Source organism: Drosophila biarmipes, unplaced genomic scaffold, assembly GCF_025231255.1.
Source record: "Drosophila biarmipes strain raj3 unplaced genomic scaffold, RU_DBia_V1.1 ptg000004l, whole genome shotgun sequence".
In the NCBI taxonomy this organism is placed as follows: Eukaryota; Metazoa; Arthropoda; class Insecta; order Diptera; family Drosophilidae; genus Drosophila; species Drosophila biarmipes.
Window position 1 is genome coordinate 3,172,240 of NW_026114526.1, and position 25,818 is coordinate 3,198,057.

A 25,818-nucleotide genomic window follows, 5' to 3' on the forward strand; every position below is an offset into this window, starting at 1 on the left:
CTGCCACGGTGTAATGTTCCTTCACATATTAATCACTGGATTTGTAAAGTATAGCTACCTTCTCGGTCATTTACAGTTCTCCATGTATGTAAGGTCAACTTGTCACTTTCGATCTATTGCCGTAAATATATTTAAAACAAATTTTTGAATTGATCCATTTCGTGTTATATGTTCGCAATTAAATGATATGTACTTTTTAATATTAACTAAATGCTCTGTAAATCTAAATGTAACAAACATCCTAACCTACCTGTCTTTGCCACCCCCATTTGAAAAGAGACGCGGTACTATGTTTATATTAGCAGATATTTGCTGTCTTCAATGAAATAAATAAATTCATGGATTCTTAATCATATGTTGTCTAGAGGCACTTCTCCCAGCAGCCATCTCTTATGTTCTAAGTCCCGAGTAGCACCTCTTAAAACGATAGATGTTGAACGAAGTCATTCAAATGGGTGTGTTCAATGGTCATTTTCTTTTCTGGTGTGATTCCTCTGTAGCTCTATCTGGGATCAGTAATGATCCCTTCAAATTCAACGACTTCGTGGAAAACCAAGAATATGAAATGGCATCATATTTCGACTGCACTGCTTACGTTTGTTCCAGGGGCACTACTCCTGATCAATTAGCGCTTTCTGGGATGTGGTTTCATGGCCCACCATTCTTACTTGGTGGTTGCAAGGATTGATCTACGCGACTCATCACGTTGATGTTACCCTTAGATCCAAATATAGCAACTCGATCCCTTCCATGCAGCGCGTGTTCGCGTACATTTACAAATTGTTTACCGTTTTTGGCATCGTGGTCTCGAGGTGTCTGTGCATCGTGGGACATAAGCGAAGCGTACAACAAGCTCATTTATGGGAGGATATAAAGGAGCTACGTTCAAATGGCGCTGTTAAGACATCAAGCTCAATTGCTTCGCTCTTGTGCTTCATAGATGCGTTTGGCCTCCCTCGAGTTAGCGGAGTTCAACACTTGCGTATGAGGATCGCCATCCAATAATAGTGCCACGTCGCCACCAACACAGCTTAGCGCTCACTTCTAAGATATGACCCTCATGAGGACCACGCTCTCTGTTTGCAAGCATCCGACTACAATACTGTCCTATTGGAGTACTGCGAATGGTCTTAAATGTAGTGAAAGGCTGTGTGGAGGACTTCCGGGCCAGGCACAACTTTCTGGAACCAATCATGGGTAATTGTTCGAATGAACGTTTGAAGTGCTGTTGTTAGAAAACGCGGCTTCCGGCACAATTCGCATATTAACGTTTTACTGGGACTAAATTGTCAAAGATTCTTTCCATTCCATAAAAAGGTTTATACAGATATCAACCAGAGCTACCCGAAAATGGGCCCATGTCTATTACCTGACCGCAATAAAAGGGGCACACGCTTAAGTCTGAGTGGCATGCTCATTAAGAAGATCACTGACTCCCTAACACTGGCACGTCCCATAAAGGCACAACACACAAGTATGTATACCTGTAATTTAAAGTCGAAATAAAAAGTCTAAAGTTTATTTTGTAGCATAATAATACATTTGTTCGATTATTTTGCTTTCTGTCTCCGTTCCGGCGATTTGCATAGAAAACGCATGCGCACGTTTCCAATGATAAATAAGGCTTACAAAATATAAAGTGTTCATCATAGTTTGAAATTTTCAGATCATGCCAACATTGATACATAAACATAGTTTTTGTGTTAAGAAGGTATTAAAAGTGCTGACCAATTATCTGTCCTTTAAATTGTTCGATAAATTGGTAAATTTATTTATGAAATTTAATTTTATTGATTTTGTTTTCTTGTAGCTCTTTTCACATCTAGCCTCAACTTTAAAATGGTGTATATAAAACTATTTTCATGTTTTGGGGCTACTTTTAAACTATGTCAAAATATCGTATGCATTGTTTAGAGCACAAACCCCGTCTTTAAGATGTGTTTGACAATGTGAAAACCGGCTACCTGCTTAATGATGGACAGCCCACTTCCTCGTTACTGATGAGCTGACAAATTTTAAATAACTTCTCTAGAAATCGTTTTGAAAACCCTAACAAGTAATCAGCTTTTCGCTTGCAATTGTCCTTAAAAACTTTCGAACTTTTGACTCCATCGTTCCAAAAAATTTTGTGATGATTTTAGGTTAACCAAATTGCAGTCTTTCGAGATATTGTATTTAGCAAAGTAAAATCCTTTGGTGGTTTTATAAAGCAACTATAAGTCAAGAGTGTATCTTTTTCGAATACAATTAAAATTTCCTTTAGAGAAAATATATTATTTTTATCAAAGACACCTTGAAAGAAACTTGTGTAAACTGGGCTTAAAAAAAAAGACAGAACAAATAGTTTTTTCGGCAAAATCAATTTATGTTATTCAAAATAGTCTCCTCCTTCTGCTTTAATACAGCGTTTTGCACAGTCCAAAAGCATGTGGATCGAGTGTTTTAGCTCGTTGCCCGGTATGGCCGCCAGTATGCCGGTGCAACCCTTTCGAATGGCCTCTACGTCTGCAAAACGCTTTCCCACAGGCAAATGCATATTTCCGAAAAGGTAGATGGCGCAAGGTGCCATATTAGGTGAATACGGGGAGTGCTTGATGATTAAAATGTGATTTTTCGTCAAATAGTCGGACACAAGCGTGATCGATGAGGCGGCGCATTATCGTGCAACAAACGACAACTTCCATCTTCGCTCGTTGTACTAGTCGATATAATGGGTTATGTTCAACTAAACGATCATGTATGAGGATACAATAAGCTTGGGTATTTTTATGAATTGGTCTTGAGTTCTATTTAAATTCTCAGATCAATAGGACCAGTTTACACTGATTTGTTTTGATATGAAAGATCAGCCACAATAATGGGGGCCTTCAATTTAAATTCATTTAATACATTTCATTAAGGTCGGCATACTGACTCTTATTAAGGTCGGCATTCGGATTATCATATGGATATGAATCAGAATGCAAGTGAACTTTCAAGTTTGATGAATTATTTGTAATAAGTTCTCCATTCAGTGTAAATCCAATTGTGCCATGCCCCAATTTATAATTATAACTCCGAAATGTGATTGGTTGGCTTACACCACTTTAATTATTATTGTACATCTTAATTTTTGCAAAATCACTCGGAGTTATATAGGGAATTTTCTAGGTCATAGTAGTCATTTCTAGTTTAAAAGTTTGTTCAAACACATCGCAAAAATTCATAGTCAGCATCAATACTAGTTCGTGTTAACAATTTAACAATTATACGATAATTCTCAGGAAACCCCAAAAAATTTTTTTATGGTACAGTAAAGTTAAGGTGGGGTCCTGTATCATCCTAAAAGTAATACATACAATTAAAAAAAAAAAGTGGTAACATTATTAGTTGTATTTCCATTCGGTCAATCTAATAATTCCATAAAAGTTAGGGGAACTTTCGTGTGAAACCACGTACATGTCTTGATTTTGGATAGTCATTCGAAATTCATTTTTTGATTTAAATTTTTGATTATACTCTTATCTGAGTAAAGCTTTTCTCAAACATTTAAAATTTCGTTTATTGTTTTCCTTTCAATCAAACAATCCTAGCGACTTAAAAAGAAGTTTATTTTTTAAAGTGGTGCCCTTTCTATAGCTTTACAGTTGGTTATACTTGGCTGAGGACTTAGGTTACGCCTTTTATTATAAATCATCATTCTATCAGCCGAATGCGCATGCGAATCGAAACGTTTTTACCACGTAAATTCACCAAATCACCGTTTTGGTCAACAATGCGTATAGATAGTGTGTTTATTTCATTACAGGTGATCGGTAAATAAAATAGGTTATGCGGTGTCACTGTAATTTTATACACCGGAAGAACATTAAAGACAAACTTATGAAACATATGATTCAGTGTATTACATTACATTCCAAACGAATTGTATTAATTTTTAATATGTTCACAGTCTGATCTGATCGATAGGTTTTTGTAGGATGTGCTGCTTGAACATTTTAATGGAAACCAAAAAGTTGTCCAGCCGACCGTTCCTTATTAAAGTAATGAGATGTGTATTATTATTACTTTGGATTTTACATTTTTTTTTCAAGTTTATAGTGTATTGTAAATGATATCGGTGATATCAATTATTTCGTATGATCCAGTAGGAATTACATTGTCAACGATGCGAAACAGATTGTTTTTTCGTCAATATTTAAATAAGTAAAGTTTGTACTTATAATGGAACTCTTTCCGTTCAAAGATAATGTAAGTGATCTAGACATACTGAAATCTATTGATAAACTGTGGGGTCGTAGGTATCTAACCCAGCTTTTAATCGTATCCCTCCTTAAATCATTGTAAATTGATTAAATACTTTTCTGTACCTTCCGTTATCCATTTTATCACTCTTGCTAATTAAAAGAAAACCGTGCTTATCTTCTCAAAACTTTTGACATATTTTTACAAATGTTTCATAATTCATATCAGTGTTGATATGATATTAACGAGGTGTGTTCAAAAAGTAAGGTGACTTTTCAAATTTCGCGGGCCACATATTTTCGATTATCGATTTTTTTGTTTTGTTATGTTGGTACACTCTTCCCTAACATCTGTACCAAGTTTCAATTGAATCCCCTTTTTTTTAGTTGTGAGAGGCGTAAAGGTAACAAGTTGTTTTGCGTGCTCAGCGATTTTTTGCTATCGAAAAATATGGATCAAAGGATTTGCATCAAATTTTGTGTAAAAAATAAAATTAAGTGCTTCGAAATACTTGAAATGTTGACAGTGGCATACGGTGAAACTGTTCTGAGTAGAAAAAATGTTTACAAGTGGTACAAGCTCTTCCAAGATGGCCGGGAAGATGCCAATGACGAGCCTCGCTCTGGATGCCCAAGCACGTCAACAACTGATGAAAACGTTCAAGCAGTGAAGAAAATTGTTTTGGAAAATCGTCGAATCACTATCAGAGAAGTCGCTGAAGATGTCGGTATATCGCTTGGCTCGTGCCATGAAATTTTTTCAAACGTTTTGCGCATGAGTCGTGTGTCAGCGAAGTTTGTTCCAAAGTTGCTGAATTTTGACCAAAAGAACCGTCGCATGAGCATCGCTCAAGAGCTGTTGGATGACGTCAACGACGACCCAGATTTACTCAAAAGGGTCATAACTGGTGACGAATCATGGGTATATGGTTTTGATATCGAAACCGAAGCCCAATCGTCACAATGGAAGAGCCCAGGTGAGCCAAGACCGAAAAAAGCACGCCAAGTTCGATCAAATGTCAAAGTTTTGATCACTGTATTCTTCGATTACCATGGCGTGGCGATTCAGGAGTTCTTACCATATGGTCGTACGGTCAATAAACAGTATTATCTGGAAGTTATGCGCCGTTTGCGAGAAGCAATACGAAAGAAACGTCCAGAATTGTGGAAAAACAATTCATGGCTTTTGCATCACGATAATGCCCCTGCTCACTCATCTTTGCTTGTGAGAGATTTTTTGGCCAAACACCACAATAATTCCTCAGCCACTATATTCACCGGATTTGGCCCCATGTGACTTTTTCTTGTTCCCAAAACTAAAGAGACCTATGAAAGGACGGAGATTTGAAGAGATAAAGACTGCATCGCTGGGAGAGCTCAAGGCTTTACCGAAAAGTGTTTATGGGAAGTGCTTTGAGGATTGGAAAAACCGTTGGCATAAGTGTATTGTATCTAAGGGGGATTACTTTGAAGGGGACAACATTAATATTGATAAATAAATTTATAGTTTTTCTTGAAAATACAAAGTCACCTTACTTTTTGAACACACCTCGTATACAGCATATTTAAATCATCTTGCTTAAACATTATATTAAAATTTGGATTGTCACGAATAAAATGTTTCGGTGTATGACTTTTTTTGACAAAAATAAAAAGAGTCGATATTTTTTATGTCGTCCCATACAAAAAATGTATTTTTTGTTGTCTTGTTTTTCAAAAGCTTCGTTGTCGAATGGCTTCACTGGGATCTAGTACACCGTCATTATGTGAGAATGTATGATTTCCCATTCCTTTTATCGGTTTGATAAATTTCTTCAATTATTTTTGGGTTGATATTAAATTTTTGAAAATATATAAACATTCTCGAATTTTAGTCCATTGGGATTCTATTAAACTAAGCATAATATTAGTTTTACCACAAAACTCTTGTCGATAAGCTTATCAATACATGACTGTTTGAAGCCCATATTCAGGGATATAATTTTTGTGGACCGGGTACAAAGTTACAGAAACGTTTGGAACGCGGTAATCAAGGAATAAACACATTTAATGAAGCTTACAAAGAGCACTATATTGCATGTTCTCAAAACAAGGCATTGAGTCAACGATATAGAGCCGACTTCATTTTGATTGACAAATCCTGGTCACGAGTCACGGTACCAGATAGCACTCTAAATGAGGGGAGGAAAACAATAAAGAATAATACAATGCTGCTACTAAGACATAAAAAAAACCATTACACATTATGTCCACTTAAAGTTGCACGTTAATCAATTCATTAATCAATAGGTTCTAAGAAAAATGTTTAAATACTTCGTGTAACTAATGTACCCAAAATTGAAGGTTTTCCACCTTGGCAGCCCTCACCGCTTTTGGTAGTTTAGCAAGTGGTAGTGAAATAATTGCAAAGACAATTAATAATGTAAGAATGGCTAAAGAATATAAGGAAGAGAAGAAACGTGACAACAGGAAAATTAAAGGTGTTCCTGTAGAAGAAGTATTATCTCAAATCCTATAGAAAGGGCCATGGTTTCTTTCTTAATCTCTAGTAAAGGAAATGGAATTAGGAAGAGAAAAAAATAATTTCTCTGCTACCCAATAGACCGCTATCATATATCGACATTATACATTTTGCTAAAAAATATATCCTTCATTTTAGAGCTATATTTATGAGAGATCTACTCCCAGAAACACCAAAAAGCCGGGAATATGGTATAGTGAACCTATATAAATCACAATAATGTGGTACACACTAAGTTGCATTTAATAAAAATAAAATACATTTTTTTTTTAGCTTTGGAAATCTACAGCCACCTAGAGAATTTGTGAAATACTTGGGATAAAGAATATAATACAATTACGACAGAGTTCAATATTTTGAAGCGTACAACTGTGGGCCCGGTATAATATGAAAATTGGACCGCAAGCGTTGAAATTCACAGTCTAAGTTTTTACTTCACATCGAGGTTTTTACATCATCTTTTAATCATTCTTAACAACAGATTTAAACAGCTGGGAACAAATAGTTATAAACTTAACAGTATAGAAACAGTACAGATACAGTAGCGACATAGTACTAATACAATATAGAAAAAGTACAGGTATGTACAGGTATTTACTGTCCAATACCAAGTCTAAGCCATCAAGGTTACAACGGGTGACAAAAAGACCAACCACAAAAGTGAACCAGCAAAACCAGATGAACATCGTATTCAAAGAGTTTAATAATAAATAATAAAAGCCTGTAAATGTAAGATTCCCGATCCTTAAGGCGGAACGCTATACAACAAAGGTTGGAGAATCTATTGCTCTCGAGTTAAAGGAACGCGTCCTGTACCTGCCGGAAAGGTATACATCTCTTCAGGATGATATTATCAATCAGATGGTTGATGGAAAATTGAATACTCGTAAAAGTAATGACAATAATGACAATGAAATAAGCCAAAAATCTATAAAATTTTAAGATATTAAAAACAAAACAATAAATAAACTTTTTTCAATATAATGAAATTATATATTGAATCTTTTAACTGGGAAATTGTACATAAATATTACAGAAAATGGCGTTCCCCAAACAGTAGTAGCTTAGTAATTGAGGAGTTACTACATAAATTTCGAGAAATGTCAATTCACTCCCTATAAAGTTTGTAAAATATACTACGATGAATATTTTGTCTCAGTTAACCAAAGCTAGGTTCGCATTAAAGCTAAAATTTAATGACCTCAAACAAAAAAGAAATCAGAACACTTACATAAACTTGCTAAGGAAAATAAAAACAAAATACGTCTAACGTAAAAGACAGTAAACCGTGAATTGTATAAAATAAAAAAATACGACGATGATGACAACTAATGGAAAGACATCCAATCTAATCGAAATATAAATTCACGAAGGTCTTTCGATGAAAGTAATTCCTATATCGAATTATTTTCACAGACGAATATACAGAAAGATGAAGAAAAAGATAAAAAGGAAAAAATTGAAAATGAAGGGGGACCACCTTAACCAATGTATACTAAAGAGGTCGATATGGGTCTGAACGAAGAGCTAGATGATAAAAACACTACTTATAATTATGATTTTAATATCATTAATTTGACTTGAGGAAATGTGTTGGATACTATTCAAACAATTCATTAACATTGGGGAATAAAGAACTAAAAGTTAATGATAATAAAATAAAATTTTCTGGTGGAATGAGTTGTGATCTGACTCCTGGTCCGTACTCTCCATTTTTTCTTAGTAAACCTAAAAACTATGATGATCATAGTGAAAAGTGTTTATGGGAAGTGCTTTGAGGATTGGAAAAACCGTTGGCATAAGTGTATTGTATCTAAGGGGGATTACTTTGAAGGGGACAACATTAATATTGATAAATAAATTTATAGTTTTTCTTGAAAATACAAAGTCACCTTACTTTTTGAACACACCTCGTATACAGCATATTTAAATCATCTTGCTTAAACATTATATTAAAATTTGGATTGTCACGAATAAAATGTTTCGGTGTATGACTTTTTTTGACAAAAATAAAAAGAGTCGATATTTTTTATGTCGTCCCATACAAAAAATGTATTTTTTGTTGTCTTGTTTTTCAAAAGCTTCGTTGTCGAATGGCTTCACTGGGATCTAGTACACCGTCATTATGTGAGAATGTATGATTTCCCATTCCTTTTATCGGTTTGATAAATTTCTTCAATTATTTTTGGGTTGATATTAAATTTTTGAAAATATATAAACATTCTCGAATTTTAGTCCATTGGGATTCTATTAAACTAAGCATAATATTAGTTTTACCACAAAACTCTTGTCGATAAGCTTATCAATACATGACTGTTTGAAGCCCATATTCAGGGATATAATTTTTGTGGACCGGGTACAAAGTTACAGAAACGTTTGGAACGCGGTAATCAAGGAATAAACACATTTAATGAAGCTTACAAAGAGCACTATATTGCATGTTCTCAAAACAAGGCATTGAGTCAACGATATAGAGCCGACTTCATTTTGATTGACAAATCCTGGTCACGAGTCACGGTACCAGATAGCACTCTTAGTGAGAAAGCAGCAATATACTTTTTTAAAAATAAAATAAAAACCAAGAAAAAATGTGGTATAGGATTGGGTAGAACGGAAATGAGGGGAGGAAAACAATAAAGAATAATACAATGCTGCTACTAAGACATAAAAAAAACCATTACACATTATGTCCACTTAAAGTTGCACGTTAATCAATTCATTAATCAATAGGTTCTAAGAAAAATGTTTAAATACTTCGTGTAACTAATGTACCCAAAATTGAAGGTTTTCCACCTTGGCAGCCCTCACCGCTTTTGGTAGTTTAGCAAGTGGTAGTGAAACAATTGCAAAGACAATTAATAATGTAAGAATGGCTAAAGAATATAAGGAAGAGAAGAAACGTGACAACAGGAAAATTAAAGGTGTTCCTGTAGAAGAAGTATTATCTCAAATCCTATAGAAAGGGCCATGGTTTCTTTCTTAATCTCTAGTAAAGGAAATGGAATTAGGAAGAGAAAAAAATAATTTCTCTGCTACCCAATAGACCGCTATCATATATCGACATTATACATTTTGCTAAAAAATATATCCTTCATTTTAGAGCTATATTTATGAGAGATCTACTCCCAGAAACACCAAAAAGCCGGGAATATGGTATAGTGAACCTATATAAATCACAATAATGTGGTACACACTAAGTTGCATTTAATAAAAATAAAATACATTTTTTTTTTAGCTTTGGAAATCTACAGCCACCTAGAGAATTTGTGAAATACTTGGGATAAAGAATATAATACAATTACGACAGAGTTCAATATTTTGAAGCGTACAACTGTGGGCCCGGTATAATATGAAAATTGGACCGCAAGCGTTGAAATTCACAGTCTAAGTTTTTACTTCACATCGAGGTTTTTACATCATCTTTTAATCATTCTTAACAACAGATTTAAACAGCTGGGAACAAATAGTTATAAACTTAACAGTATAGAAACAGTACAGATACAGTAGCGACATAGTACTAATACAATATAGAAAAAGTACAGGTATGTACAGGTATTTACTGTCCAATACCAAGTCTAAGCCATCAAGGTTACAACGGGTGACAAAAAGACCAACCACAAAAGTGAACCAGCAAAACCAGATGAACATCGTATTCAAAGAGTTTAATAATAAATAATAAAAGCCTGTAAATGTAAGATTCCCGATCCTTAAGGCGGAACGCTATACAACAAAGGTTGGAGAATCTATTGCTCTCGAGTTGAAGGAACGCGTCCTGTACCTGCCGGAAAGGTATACATCTCTTCAGGATGATATTATCAATCAGATGGTTGATGGAAAATTGAATACTCGTAAAAGTAATGACAATAATGACAATGAAATAAGCCAAAAATCTATAAAATTTTAAGATATTAAAAACAAAACAATAAATAAACTTTTTTCAATATAATGAAATTATATATTGAATCTTTTAACTGGGAAATTGTACATAAATATTACAGAAAATGGCGTTCCCCAAACAGTAGTAGCTTAGTAATTGAGGAGTTACTACATAAATTTCGAGAAATGTCAATTCACTCCCTATAAAGTTTGTAAAATATACTACGATGAATATTTTGTCTCAGTTAACCAAAGCTAGGTTCGCATTAAAGCTAAAATTTAATGACCTCAAACAAAAAAGAAATCAGAACACTTACATAAACTTGCTAAGGAAAATAAAAACAAAATACGTCTAACGTAAAAGACAGTAAACCGTGAATTGTATAAAATAAAAAAATACGACGATGATGACAACTAATGGAAAGACATCCAATCTAATCGAAATATAAATTCACGAAGGTCTTTCGATGAAAGTAATTCCTATATCGAATTATTTTCACAGACGAATATACAGAAAGATGAAGAAAAAGATAAAAAGGAAAAAATTGAAAATGAAGGGGGACCACCTTAACCAATGTATACTAAAGAGGTCGATATGGGTCTGAACGAAGAGCTAGATGATAAAAACACTACTTATAATTATGATTTTAATATCATTAATTTGACTTGAGGAAATGTGTTGGATACTATTCAAACAATTCATTAACATTGGGGAATAAAGAACTAAAAGTTAATGATAATAAAATAAAATTTTCTGGTGGAATGAGTTGTGATCTGACTCCTGGTCCGTACTCTCCATTTTTTCTTAGTAAACCTAAAAACTATGATGATCATAGTGAAAAGTGTTTATGGGAAGTGCTTTGAGGATTGGAAAAACCGTTGGCATAAGTGTATTGTATCTAAGGGGGATTACTTTGAAGGGGACAACATTAATATTGATAAATAAATTTATAGTTTTTCTTGAAAATACAAAGTCACCTTACTTTTTGAACACACCTCGTATACAGCATATTTAAATCATCTTGCTTAAACATTATATTAAAATTTGGATTGTCACGAATAAAATGTTTCGGTGTATGACTTTTTTTGACAAAAATAAAAAGAGTCGATATTTTTTATGTCGTCCCATACAAAAAATGTATTTTTTGTTGTCTTGTTTTTCAAAAGCTTCGTTGTCGAATGGCTTCACTGGGATCTAGTACACCGTCATTATGTGAGAATGTATGATTTCCCATTCCTTTTATCGGTTTGATAAATTTCTTCAATTATTTTTGGGTTGATATTAAATTTTTGAAAATATATAAACATTCTCGAATTTTAGTCCATTGGGATTCTATTAAACTAAGCATAATATTAGTTTTACCACAAAACTCTTGTCGATAAGCTTATCAATACATGACTGTTTGAAGCCCATATTCAGGGATATAATTTTTGTGGACCGGGTACAAAGTTACAGAAACGTTTGGAACGCGGTAATCAAGGAATAAACACATTTAATGAAGCTTACAAAGAGCACTATATTGCATGTTCTCAAAACAAGGCATTGAGTCAACGATATAGAGCCGACTTCATTTTGATTGACAAATCCTGGTCACGAGTCACGGTACCAGATAGCACTCTTAGTGAGAAAGCAGCAATATACTTTTTTAAAAATAAAATAAAAACCAAGAAAAAATGTGGTATAGGATTGGGTAGAACGGAAATGAGGGGAGGAAAACAATAAAGAATAATACAATGCTGCTACTAAGACATAAAAAAAACCATTACACATTATGTCCACTTAAAGTTGCACGTTAATCAATTCATTAATCAATAGGTTCTAAGAAAAATGTTTAAATACTTCGTGTAACTAATGTACCCAAAATTGAAGGTTTTCCCCCTTGGCAGCCCTCACCGCTTTTGGTAGTTTAGCAAGTGGTAGTGAAACAATTGCAAAGACAATTAATAATGTAAGAATGGCTAAAGAATATAAGGAAGAGAAGAAACGTGACAACAGGAAAATTAAAGGTGTTCCTGTAGAAGAAGTATTATCTCAAATCCTATAGAAAGGGCCATGGTTTCTTTCTTAATCTCTAGTAAAGGAAATGGAATTAGGAAGAGAAAAAAATAATTTCTCTGCTACCCAATAGACCGCTATCATATATCGACATTATACATTTTGCTAAAAAATATATCCTTCATTTTAGAGCTATATTTATGAGAGATCTACTCCCAGAAACACCAAAAAGCCGGGAATATGGTATAGTGAACCTATATAAATCACAATAATGTGGTACACACTAAGTTGCATTTAATAAAAATAAAATACATTTTTTTTTTAGCTTTGGAAATCTACAGCCACCTAGAGAATTTGTGAAATACTTGGGATAAAGAATATAATACAATTACGACAGAGTTAAATATTTTGAAGCGTACAACTGTGGGCCCGGTATAATATGAAAATTGGACCGCAAGCGTTGAAATTCACAGTCTAAGTTTTTACTTCACATCGAGGTTTTTACATCATCTTTTAATCATTCTTAACAACAGATTTAAACAGCTGGGAACAAATAGTTATAAACTTAACAGTATAGAAACAGTACAGATACAGTAGCGACATAGTACTAATACAATATAGAAAAAGTACAGGTATGTACAGGTATTTACTGTCCAATACCAAGTCTAAGCCATCAAGGTTACAACGGGTGACAAAAAGACCAACCACAAAAGTGAACCAGCAAAACCAGATGAACATCGTATTCAAAGAGTTTAATAATAAATAATAAAAGCCTGTAAATGTAAGATTCCCGATCCTTAAGGCGGAACGCTATACAACAAAGGTTGGAGAATCTATTGCTCTCGAGTTGAAGGAACGCGTCCTGTACCTGCCGGAAAGGTATACATCTCTTCAGGATGATATTATCAATCAGATGGTTGATGGAAAATTGAATACTCGTAAAAGTAATGACAATAATGACAATGAAATAAGCCAAAAATCTATAAAATTTTAAGATATTAAAAACAAAACAATAAATAAACTTTTTTCAATATAATGAAATTATATATTGAATCTTTTAACTGGGAAATTGTACATAAATATTACAGAAAATGGCGTTCCCCAAACAGTAGTAGCTTAGTAATTGAGGAGTTACTACATAAATTTCGAGAAATGTCAATTCACTCCCTATAAAGTTTGTAAAATATACTACGATGAATATTTTGTCTCAGTTAACCAAAGCTAGGTTCGCATTAAAGCTAAAATTTAATGACCTCAAACAAAAAAGAAATCAGAACACTTACATAAACTTGCTAAGGAAAATAAAAACAAAATACGTCTAACGTAAAAGACAGTAAACCGTGAATTGTATAAAATAAAAAAATACGACGATGATGACAACTAATGGAAAGACATCCAATCTAATCGAAATATAAATTCACGAAGGTCTTTCGATGAAAGTAATTCCTATATCGAATTATTTTCACAGACGAATATACAGAAAGATGAAGAAAAAGATAAAAAGGAAAAAATTGAAAATGAAGGGGGACCACCTTAACCAATGTATACTAAAGAGGTCGATATGGGTCTGAACGAAGAGCTAGATGATAAAAACACTACTTATAATTATGATTTTAATATCATTAATTTGACTTGAGGAAATGTGTTGGATACTATTCAAACAATTCATTAACATTGGGGAATAAAGAACTAAAAGTTAATGATAATAAAATAAAATTTTCTGGTGGAATGAGTTGTGATCTGACTCCTGGTCCGTACTCTCCATTTTTTCTTAGTAAACCTAAAAACTATGATGATCAAGATTTACACTAGCATACAAAGAAGTTGATAGACAATAATTTTAATCCTCCAACGACTTCTCCATTTCGCTCAAAAGCCGGTTTTGGTTTGACACTCCAGAACAAAAATTCAAACTATGAACACTGGAATGATGTCAATGAGTTATTTGAGCGAGCGGAAATTTTTCTGTTGAAAATGTAAAGAATAGAAAATAAAATTGAAATTTATATTTATTTTATTGAGGCATTAAGCATTGAAGCTTACATTTTTAAATATGTAACACAACCACGAAGAAAAAAACAATTGAGATTCTAAGGTGTCGCTATTCAGCCTATTAAAAGAATATGATGAATCGAGAAATTGTAAATAAGTTGTTTGGACCATCTCGAAAAAACATTCAACGAAGGCGAATGATTACAAGAGGTGTAAATGATCTGCGGCAAGCAGATTTGGTTGAAATTGGAGCCTTTTTCAAAATCAAGTGATGGGTACAGATACTTGTTGACTGTTATAGACACATTTTCGAAATTTTTTTGGGGTGAGGCATTAAAATCAAAAAGTGCTAATGATGCTTCTCAGAGTAATGTTAATTCTTCCATTGAAAAACAAATATTACACACGTCCTATAATCACCTGAAAATATTTTTTGCAAATAAATTCCGTAAGGGGGAAGCTACGTTCATATTAGTAAATATAAACATTTTTTTTAGTTGGCTTACACAAAACTATACATCTTTAAACAAAAAAATGTGAATAATAACGGATGTTTTTTTAGAGGTATAGAACTTTAAGTTGCAATAAAACAACGATGGATTATTATTGACATGACATATTTTTATTCGAAAGATAATCTTGTGGCATTACATTTCATATATGATTTCTCGCATATGACCGCCACGGAGTCTTCTCTTTCCAGGAATAATAACCTGACAAATATTTATTATTTTCTTTTGTGTATCTATGACAACACTGAACTAAACCACCTCGAATGCTTTTTTAAAGAAATCTATACATTTTTATATTTTGACAGCAGTTCAAGTTGAATATATGTGGTTTTCAACATTGCCCCCAAGTAAGACCTGGTGTCGTAAAATACTGAGCTGGGTCAAGTGAATAAATTTGAATACAAAATAAATTGAATACGAAAAATTTCAAAAATGTCTCTTAAAAGGAATACATTAGTTTTCAAATATAGTTCTAAATAGTATTTTAGAGTTGAATAAGAATATGAGAAAGCATTTCCTTTCCGTTAAATTACTATAGAATGTTTCCCTTGGTGGAAGGGAAGTTTCTTCCAGTCTATTAAGGATTCTTTCCTAATTCTTAAATAAATAAATGACAATCGTGTTTCAAAAAATTATGAAAAAAAATTTATATGAACTTGTTTATTTTATAATCCAAGACACATTTAGAGTGAGCTGCACCCCTAAAAATAACTTGGATATGACAGTAATTTCTAACCCTATCAGTCCCTTAATCTTTCTGGCAAATAGAACAATTCAACGAATTATCAAATATCTTTTGTCGTCTGATGTCATTCTAATAGGAACTATTTTATGTAAGTATTCCTTACCCAATTTTTCAGATTTCCTATTAATAAATTTACAAAACTATTTCTTGAACTTATTTCCGTTTTTAAAAAAAATTTATCTGGTCTGAAATCAAAAGTACACTTTATTTGAAAATCGTATGATATTGGACAATTTTCGTTAATACTAAATAGTTTGGAATGGAACACGAAGCTTATGTTGAACTTGTGTAAATTCCAGTGTACTATTCTGGGGGCTGCGGCGTCTTTGAGACTTTCCTAAGGCATAGCGTGTTGTGTTTCAATGAAGCTTTATCAATTAAATTTAGGCACACATTGCAGAAAAATTACGCGCCCTTCTGATTTCCTCTATGTGCAGTCATTAGTCTTTGAAACGAAATATGAATAAATTATTTATTTGTTTAAAAGAGATAAAAATGAATAAAAAAAAAAAAGAAGTCCGAATATTTCCTTCATATCTCCATTATATCCGAAAACGTTTAAGCTCATTTGAGTATTCTTTTTTAGAAATTGTTTTATGCATTTTATTTCAATGGGAATGTAAACCCTGTAAAATTTAATTTTATTTTATAAAAGGGAACGAGGTAGTGGTATGAAAGATGATCCAACCATTGGTGTATAATGAGCCACATTCATTTCCAAGCGGATCAATTTTATAAGAGACCATCCACTACCTCTCTCTTGAAAGTTTCTGAAATTTCCATGGTATGTTCATGAAAGATACATTCTAAATCAGAATCTTTTTTATGATCGACATTTTGCTTTGTAAGCTTTTCGATTCAATTTCAAAAGAATATACTCTGAAAATAGTTCAAAGTTTTGTTTTGCTGAAGTAAACCTTTCTAATAAAATGCTGAGATGAGGTAGCAACGACAATCCAACTTCACTCGAGAAATTTTCAGGTAAGATCAAGTCCGATACATTGCTTACATACATGTTGTGCAATATTCTTCTGTGTGTGGAGCAATGATGTGGGTTTGATTTGACGGGGGGCCGTTAATATTACATTTACGAGTATATGTTAACTGTGCAGGAATCCGCTTTTTCCAACTAGTGAGTATCGGCCTTTGCTGTTTCTGGCGTCAACTATATGGGCCCTTCTTCTGCAAATCAGAAGTCTGCACCAGGTCTCCCATTAGGTGGTACATATGCGTGTTCATCTGCTTTACAAGCATTGCTGTGTACTTAGAGCTTGTCAAGGATATAACAATTGCATCGTTTTTAAGTGCTACTCTTCGTTGGTTGTGACCCTTGTTATCTTCTAGGAATGAGCTCGATCTCGAGTTTCATCCTCTACCCTCTAGTCCTTATTCATAATTGCTTGCGCGTAAGGGTGTGAATTTTTAGATTTGTGATTTTTGTTCAAATTGTGCAGTTTTTATTTTAGAGAAGCGGTCCCGCTGATCCCGTACGTTCCCACTATTCAATTTAAAAAGTCATAAAAATTACGATAACAGCCGAAGCCCTAATTCCATATGGTGTCATTAGAAGACATTTTTTAAGACTTTTCCAATGGTATAAATTTCTATGCTCTGCACCTGGACAACAATACAAATTCATCAAATACTCTTGAACTGATAAGAATGGATGAGGGTAAGGAAGTAGTCAACCAAAAAAAAAGCAAGAAAGGAAGATAACTTTGGTAAGCCGAAGTTTGTATACTCTTGCAGTTATAAAAAATAACCAACGTTAAACATGTTAAATTTTTAAAGATTGTTTTTTGATTATTAAAAGAAAATTTCTTTATTTCCCGGTTTCTTTGATAGATAAATGTTAGAGTAGTCAAATTTTTATCAAATTTTACTCGAAATTCTTAAAAATATATAAAATGATTTTCCCAATAGTATAAGATAATATGTCGAAATCAAAGAAGAACGCTATAGTCGAGTGCCTATCAGATACCCGTTACTCAGCTAAAGGGAGCAAAAGAGAAATGGAGATATATAAGCACCAAACCAATATTTTAGGCCGCTTTTTACCGGCTTTTCCAGCAGATGTTATGTGGGCGGCAGACAGATTAAAGGGCTTAAGCCGTTTGTAGGCGTTAGAGTGGGCGTGGTACATTTTTTTTAGGTAAATCGATAGGTATTCATGAGACAAACACATTACAGTTAAAATTTTTTTTTTATCATAAAAACTAAACTAAAATACATTTTTTATATAGTTTTCCAACGGACAGACAGGCATGGCTAGATCGACGTCTAGTGATGCTGAACAAGAATATATATACTTTATAGGGTCGGAGACGTCTCCATCACTGCGTTGCAAACTTCTGACTGAAATAATTATACCCTTTGGAAGGGTATAAAAAAGCTAAGATAAGGGAAAATAAAGGCAATTTAAAATTATAACTTTATGCCCTACTTCTGGTGAGAAATACCTTGCATCAAGGGAACGTCAACACATATTGACCGATACGCATAAAAATGCATCAACCAGCGAAGTCAAAAATAATGAACATATAATTAAATTCAATATAAATGCTTATGCTACCTATGTATATTCAGCAATCAGACGATGTAGTTAATGCTTCATGCGCGGCCTTTTCAGTTTGAAAAACGCGAGCGCTCCTTTTTTTTTTACCTTTTTCGTAATGAATTAAGCTGCATGGAAAAGGTTTTACACTCTGTAGTTAGTAAGGATTACTAAAAAAAAATTTTTTAACAAATTAAATTAAATTGTAAGTTAAAAAAAAATTAAATTTTTTAAGCCATAATAATTTTTGATCGATTAGTGAAAACATCAAAAAGATATCTTTAAGCATTCCAACGACATAGAATAATGACTGAGTGCCAGTTCGAAAAAGTGTCAAAAATGCCATGTTGTGTTTATTTATAGCTAAATGTAATCAAACTAACCTCATAAACATATTGGGAACCAATAATGTAAGACACCAAAGCGTCCAAAGCCAAATCTGGAGGAAACTTTAATAATAACTGTCTACAGTTTTCTAAAGTCAATAACCCTACCCACAACAAGCTCGGAAAAGTAGTCTTGTTTTACCCTGAACCAAATACTACATCTTCATTCAAGGGCTTTCACAAAAAATTATCTCCACCGGTGGTGATACATGCCAATACTGAGGCTGTTCTTGAAAACTACACAACATTCCTGAATTCTTCTTTAACTTCGTCAACAAAAAAAGTGCAGAAGCATACTGCAGGTGCCGTATCATTTTATATTTCACATAAATATAATCCTGATCCAAGCAAATTGTGGACATATGAAGGTATGTAACAAACAAACAACAAAAAAATTCAATACTATTTTATAAACTAATTAAATTTTTTTATATTTTATAGGTGCTGACTGTAATAAAGAGCTCTATATAGCGGTAACGCAGAAATTTAAAATACAGGCCTGAAATAGTATTCGATTCGAATTTTAAATTCAAGTTTAGAAAAAGTATCGATAGAAATTCTAAGTACTTAATTTTAGGAAGAAAAATTTAAGGAAATGCCTAGTGAGGGTCTTTCTTTTACGAATATTTTGAAAGTTTCGAAAAATTTAAGGATACCCAGCTTCCTGACATTGATAGTTTTTTTTAGTGTAGTATAAATAATTACAATTATTCCCAAAAAGTTTGAAAAATTTTCAATTTTGATACCATAAGATAATGTATTACATTTTATATAGAAAGTGTTATATTGATTTTGAGCGATGTTTTCGAAAATGTTGGAAACATTTTTCAGAAAATTAATAAGTTAGTTCTAACTGTGTTTCAGCACCATATCTAGGATACATGTACAATATAAAAATAATCGGTTCGAGGTGGGTTTACTTAATATACGCAAGCAATTTAATTAAGCCAACTATTTTTCTGAGCTGTATTGATGCAAATAATTTTTATGGTTATATGGGTACGAGCCAAACTTCCAAACTGCTTTCAGGACGAATGTAAAAAAAATGAAAGGAGTTAAGAAATCAGTTATAAAAAAACGAAACCATAAAGATAATATAGCATGTATAAAATATAAATACAATTTTATGGAGCCCAGCGAATTAGTAGGTCCCACATCTTCTATACTGAAATTATGAATAAAATATCTTAATTATAAGGATCATGATCACTATATTATTGGCCATATATTAAGTAGTAATACAATATAATAGTAGCAAAATTTTCTAAATAAATAGATACAAAATTAAATTTATTATTGTTCCGTTTTATTACTTTAGCAGGTCATTTACAGATATCCATGAGTTGTGGCTGGAATCGAAACTGCTCCATTCTACAAGCATTTGATTATTTTTCCTTTTTAGTATTTGCTTTACTTTTAGAAGTTCCTCTTCATAAAATGACCCATAAATAAGAGTACTCATATAATCTTGAATTTCATTTTTACGGGGTATGTGGACTTGACTTTTAAAACTTCTGTGGTTCAATTACATTCAATTGCATCCCTTAATAAAAACTAACTTGTATTTACTTATTCTAACAAAGTCACCTACTAAAAATGTATGTTTTCGAAAAATTTTTGGTATGTTATTTACTGATTTTAAAATAATCTATTCATATTAGAGCAGACATCTATATTATTTATTTGATTTGTTTTACGCTACATATGTACTAAACACTTTCCATATAGATTTTTTAAAGTTCGATAGTAGCCTTGATATGCCTTTAAGTATGATAATGATTTATATGAAATTTATGCATTAATTTTCTTAAGGTTTAATTTTAAAATTCTCTTCCTGAATACTTTTTAGGATACTTTTACACTTTTTAAAAACTTTGGCAAACTTTGTCTTAACTGCCTCGGCGTTCGCGTACTTTGAGAACGTGTCAAAAACAATCAGTAAATATCTAAAACCCCGATGATAATTTATTAGTGTTAGTTTTTATTTCATGATTGCTTACTCAATAATGCTTGCTTATATACCAGAACGTGTATTTTTATTTCAGTACGCATCCTCTTTGAAATTTCAAAACATTATCTTATTAAATCTACTTCAACATCTTAAACATAGATCTTTATAAATCAAATAGTTAAATATTAAATTTTTGTAATGATACACACTTAGGACATACACACTTTCGACATAAAAATGTAGTTAAAATATGTCTCAGTTTAGTAATGATACCCAGAACTCAAAATCAAATTCAATTTTGCTTCCATACTAATTAATCACAAAAGCGTACTGATTATTTGATTTCCTAACTCTAAAGTTACATTTTATGGAATGCAAGATCAATAATTGTATCAGGTATCAAGAACTTATACTGGTCTTGTCCCAAATGAATGAATTTCTAATACGTAAGCAGTTGCATCCATCCGTCTTTGTCAAATCCATCGAAAATTATTTTTACTTTAATGCATCCAAACCATGGGCAAAATTTTTCGAGAAGTGTACATGTCGCATTTCAATTTTATGTTATGAACTTCATGGTCCTGTTGCTTTCGAGAGTTTTTAGGTAAGATTACTTTAAATAAACTGTAATTATTTTCTAGTCTTACCAATCATGTACACAGTCGATCGTAATTCAAACATTATAGTAGATTTTTGTAAAGAAGCTGGCGTTCATGCCTTCTAGAAACGTTATATCTCATTTTTTTTTATATCATAAAAAAATAGATAATGGAGCTCTTAAACAGCAGCATCCGTACCAAAAAAAATGGATTGGATTGTTCAGCTGGAGATATTTTATACATAAGTCTTGAAGAAATCACTCAATCATCGAACTATGGAACTGACAATTTGCCTGCCCTGCTCTGATGCCCTCTCTCCTTTAGTTTCTCCAACTAAAATGAGATGTTACGAAAACAAACAATGCAATGTGACTATAATAAAGTTAACGATATGATTTCTCATTATAATTGGAAATACTTGTACAATTGTACAGAGATTGAAAGTGCCACAGTGTTAAATACGTTTTTTAATGAATGCATACCATTCAAACCTAAACAGGCCTCCTTGGTTTACCAATGCGCTTCAAAGACTTAAAAACGGATTTTAATGTTCTCAACAGTCATTCCTATTCTATGAATCTAAATCGATGTAAATTTGAATTTTTAAACCGATCCGAAAAAGTTTTACAACTCTGTTAATGCCAAGCGTAAGGCATCGGCATTGTCTTCATCGGTACTTCTAAACTCAATGAAGGCAGCGACGGATTCTAAAATTTTTGATTTATTTGCTGAGTTTTTCCAAACTACTTATAGTTCGACAGCTTGGTCAAATTCTAACTACCTTAATCCCTTAAATGGGGCACATTGTAATTGTAACTGTATTCACCGAAAGCTCTCTCTTAAGAGATTTAGCAACAACAACGCCAACTTATTCTCCAGGTCCATATGGACTTCCTGGATGTGTGCTTAAGTTTTGTGCGTCAACCATTTGTAAACCGATTTTTAAACTTTTTAATTTACCTATTTCTACATCAGTTTTTCCTTCTATCTGGAAGGACTCTTTTATTATTGCACTCCATAAAAAAGGTTCGAAGGCGGATGCCCAAAATTATAGAGGAATTTCTAAATTTTCGACAATTCCTAAAGCTTTTGAACGTATTATCACTTCTCATTTTCAACATTTATGTTTTTCGCTTATATCACAGTGTCAGCATGGTTTTGTTAAGCGAAAATCGACCACCAACCTTCTTGAATTGTCATCTATTGTAATAAATGGATTAAGGAAAAAAGTGCAGACTGACATTTTATATAACATTGTATTAACCACTCACTTCTTTTATTTAAATTAGATCAGCTTGGGTTTCCTGGTAATCTATTAACTTGGATTTCATGTTACTTGAATGGTAGGACTCAGAGGGTTATATTCAAGAATGCTGTTTCAAAACATATATATCATAACACATTCTCATGTACTAATGTTAAGCTTTGTTATCATATAATGATATAGCGTCGGGACTTAACTTACATTCGGATATTTATTGTTTTGATGGTGTGTGTACAACCTTTTAAATTTGAACTGCTTTAAATGCAAAGTTATAACTATTATAGGGATAATCCTACGTTTATCAGTTACTTTCTTAAAAATACGGCACTTGATTCTGGATTCTTTTAAGAGAAATTTTGAAAATGATTCCCGCAAAAATGGATACACACAATTTATTTATTGTAAATATTGTGGATCTGATACTCATTTCGAAAAGAACTGCTGCAAGAAACGTGGTTAAGTAAATCTGCTTTCTAAGTATTCCAAGACAAAATCTATTTTGATTGGAGTTTTACTTCGGATAGATTACCAAAAACTTGTTTGAAGTATGTCTAACTAATGATTGCGAGTACCGAAGCTTCAGATCAACATGGAACTCATTGGATTGCATTTTATTTTGTTAGACGTAGGTCAGCAAAATTGTTTGATTCATATGGACAATATCCACAGAAAAATATGTTATTTTAGTTTTTAAAATCTATTGATGTTTTTCCGCCTGAGTAAAAAAACGTCCGGCTTGGTTGAGTATATATAAACGGAATGCCTTTATTCGATACTTATAGTAACTGAAAAACGGACTAACGATACATATTAAATGTCAGAGGTTACAGTGTTGTTACCATAGTTTCGATACTCTTCTTCAATGTCATCTCTCATTTTATATTTTAATACAAACTTAACTTTTTAGTAAGCTCACAATGTTTTTGTTTCTGAAGGTTCTTTGTTAATATATCTGCAATCATCTGTTTAGTTGAAAAATACTTCAAAATAATCTGCCCTTCCTTAACTATATCTCTTACAAAGATATATCTATGTGTTTTGATCTTGAATGATGTACTGGATTCTTTGACAATTGTTGAGAGCTTAAATTGTCAATTGTTTCATTTTTATTTTGACATTGAAATTAATTAATTTTTGAGGACAACTATATCTGTTCATATCTTTTTTTATGTACCATATGAGTTATTCCATTCTCTTATTAATTTCTAAATGATGACTTTGTAGAAAATGTCTTTACATAAATTATTGGTAGAGATATCCAAACACCTTTGTCGTCTTCTTCAGTTAAATACAGAGCTATTTTCTTGTTCAGACATCCAGTGACCTTATACTCAAATCCCATACATTGATTTCCAATTTTTGTATAGCCAACCACTGGCTTCACGTCAAATGAGATAACAACATGTCTTCACTAGATTTATTAAAATACATATTCAAACTATGTAATACTTGAGAATAAAGTAGGAAGAACATATTAATATGTTTATCTTTTTATATAATTATATAAATATTTCAATAGCGTTAAAATAAAGGTAGTGTATATAACGTAAGAATTGTCCCTCTGATGCTTAATAAGATATATTAGTAGTTACTACAGAAGGATTCTCTCCTTTCCACAAAAGGTCATAAAAATATTACCCAGAGCAAACCAAAACCATCACCTGACCGCAATAAAAGAGCTCGCACAAGTCAGAAGGTCAGGCTCGTTGAGAAGATCACTAACTGCCTATCTCTGACACGTCCCATACAGGGGTTGCAATCACCGCGCGACAACGCACATGTAAACCTGTAATTTAAACTTGGAATAAAAAGTCAGAACATGATTTGTTATATATTGAAATTAATTTTCTGGCTCCGTTCCAGCGATTTGAACAAAAGAGGCATATAAGTTATATGACACATTATTTAGGGGCTCTTACCCAATTTATAAACAACTTTGAGCCGAGAGCCAATTTCCAAATAACTCTGACAGACCCGAGATAAACCCGTAGTCAGCTATTTCTTTCAACCAGGCCTCCGAATCATTCCCACCCAGATCAATTTCACGCAGCCCAAATCAAACGGATGCTGTAAACATCCAGTCCGCTAACGTTAACAAAAGATCCCCAAAGCGAGCCCCGAGTCCGTTAACGTAAACAAAAAAATCCCCAAAGCGGTCCTTAAAACTCCGCTAATGTAAACACCAATTTCCGGCCAAGATTGGACTTCAAATTTAATTGGCAAATTGCATCATCCTATTTTCCGACTCGCTTGAGCCGTTCTCTTTATCAATTTTTGGGGATAAATTCTCTTAAGCCGAGGTTTGATTATTGATCATTGAACTAGAGATCAGGCAGTCCGTTTTTGAGATCCGAATCGAGCAGTAGTACAAATCGAGTAAAAGTAAACGAGCAGTGAATTAACTAAGTTCGACGTATCAAAAAATTTTAGTAGTGATTAAGTGATTAATAAATAAAAATAAATTTTTTTAATTAAATCACTAGTGAGAAACTTAGTTGGCGCCCAACGTGGGGCCGTGCGATTAAAAAATTTTAAAGTATAAAAAGGAATTTAGCGCGGCCAAAAAAAACCTTATACAACCGACGAATGAATAAAAAGTTTGTGTTGATCAAAAAAACTAAGGTGGAAATTAATTAATGAAATAATCCTTAAAATCTCAAACTACAAAATAGTGATCGTAACATATATTCACTGCTCGGACAATATAAAAATCGAAAAGCGACAACAAAATTTTTCATCAAAAAAAAAAATATAAAATAAACATTGTGAAAAACAATTTAAAAAAATCTTCAAAATCAACAACAAAGACATTCTAAGAAAACAGGCTGAAGGGCAATCCCTCGCCAAATATTGGAAAAGAAGGAAGACCTAATTGAAGAAGGAAGACCCCGAGACAAAATCTAAAAACAAAAAAGTAGGACGACCCCAATCAGGATCATCATTCAGGATAAGGCCCCAACAGGAAAATTAACAACGAGAAGAAAAAAAATAAGGACGATTCGTGAGCGATACTATTTTTTTTATTATCATACATTTTTTATTATTATTATTTTATAAAAATTTGTAAGAAAGGAAATATAAATATACAAAGTGGAAGAGTTAATTTCTAATTTCGAAAAAGTTCTCAAAATGTCAGAACCTTCAACAAGCCAGACTGGAGCAAATAAAAGACTCCACATGAATCCACAAGAAAATACAA

The 25,818-nt window shown here is 32.7% G+C and overlaps 2 protein-coding genes across 9 annotated transcripts in view; one reads left to right on the plus strand and one right to left on the minus strand.

The window, feature by feature from the left end:
- The window catches only part of LOC108032733 (techylectin-5B), a 405,968-nt gene that overhangs the window by 111,811 nt on the left and 268,339 nt on the right, over nucleotides 1-25,818 (minus strand). The gene's annotated exons all lie outside the window — the stretch shown is intronic.
- On the plus strand, nucleotides 18,734-20,194 carry LOC127011660 (uncharacterized). The gene is made up of 3 exons (XM_050889672.1): nucleotides 18,734-18,829; nucleotides 18,891-19,173; nucleotides 19,247-20,194. Exons 1-3 carry the CDS (start codon nucleotides 18,764-18,766, stop codon nucleotides 19,306-19,308), a joined length of 411 nt encoding a protein of 136 aa, XP_050745629.1. The 5' UTR covers nucleotides 18,734-18,763; the 3' UTR covers nucleotides 19,309-20,194.

Bases quoted from the DNA above. Each gene is read 5' to 3' on its own strand.
- LOC127011660 (XM_050889672.1), top strand. From the start codon at position 18,764: ATGTTGTGTTTATTTATAGCTAAATGTAATCAAACTAACCTCATAAAC. The intron at 18,830-18,890 runs GTAAGACACCAA...AACTGTCTACAG, and splicing joins ACATATTGGGAACCAATAAT to TTTTCTAAAGTCAATAACCC. The intron at 19,174-19,246 runs GTATGTAACAAA...TATATTTTATAG, and splicing joins CAAATTGTGGACATATGAAG to GTGCTGACTGTAATAAAGAG.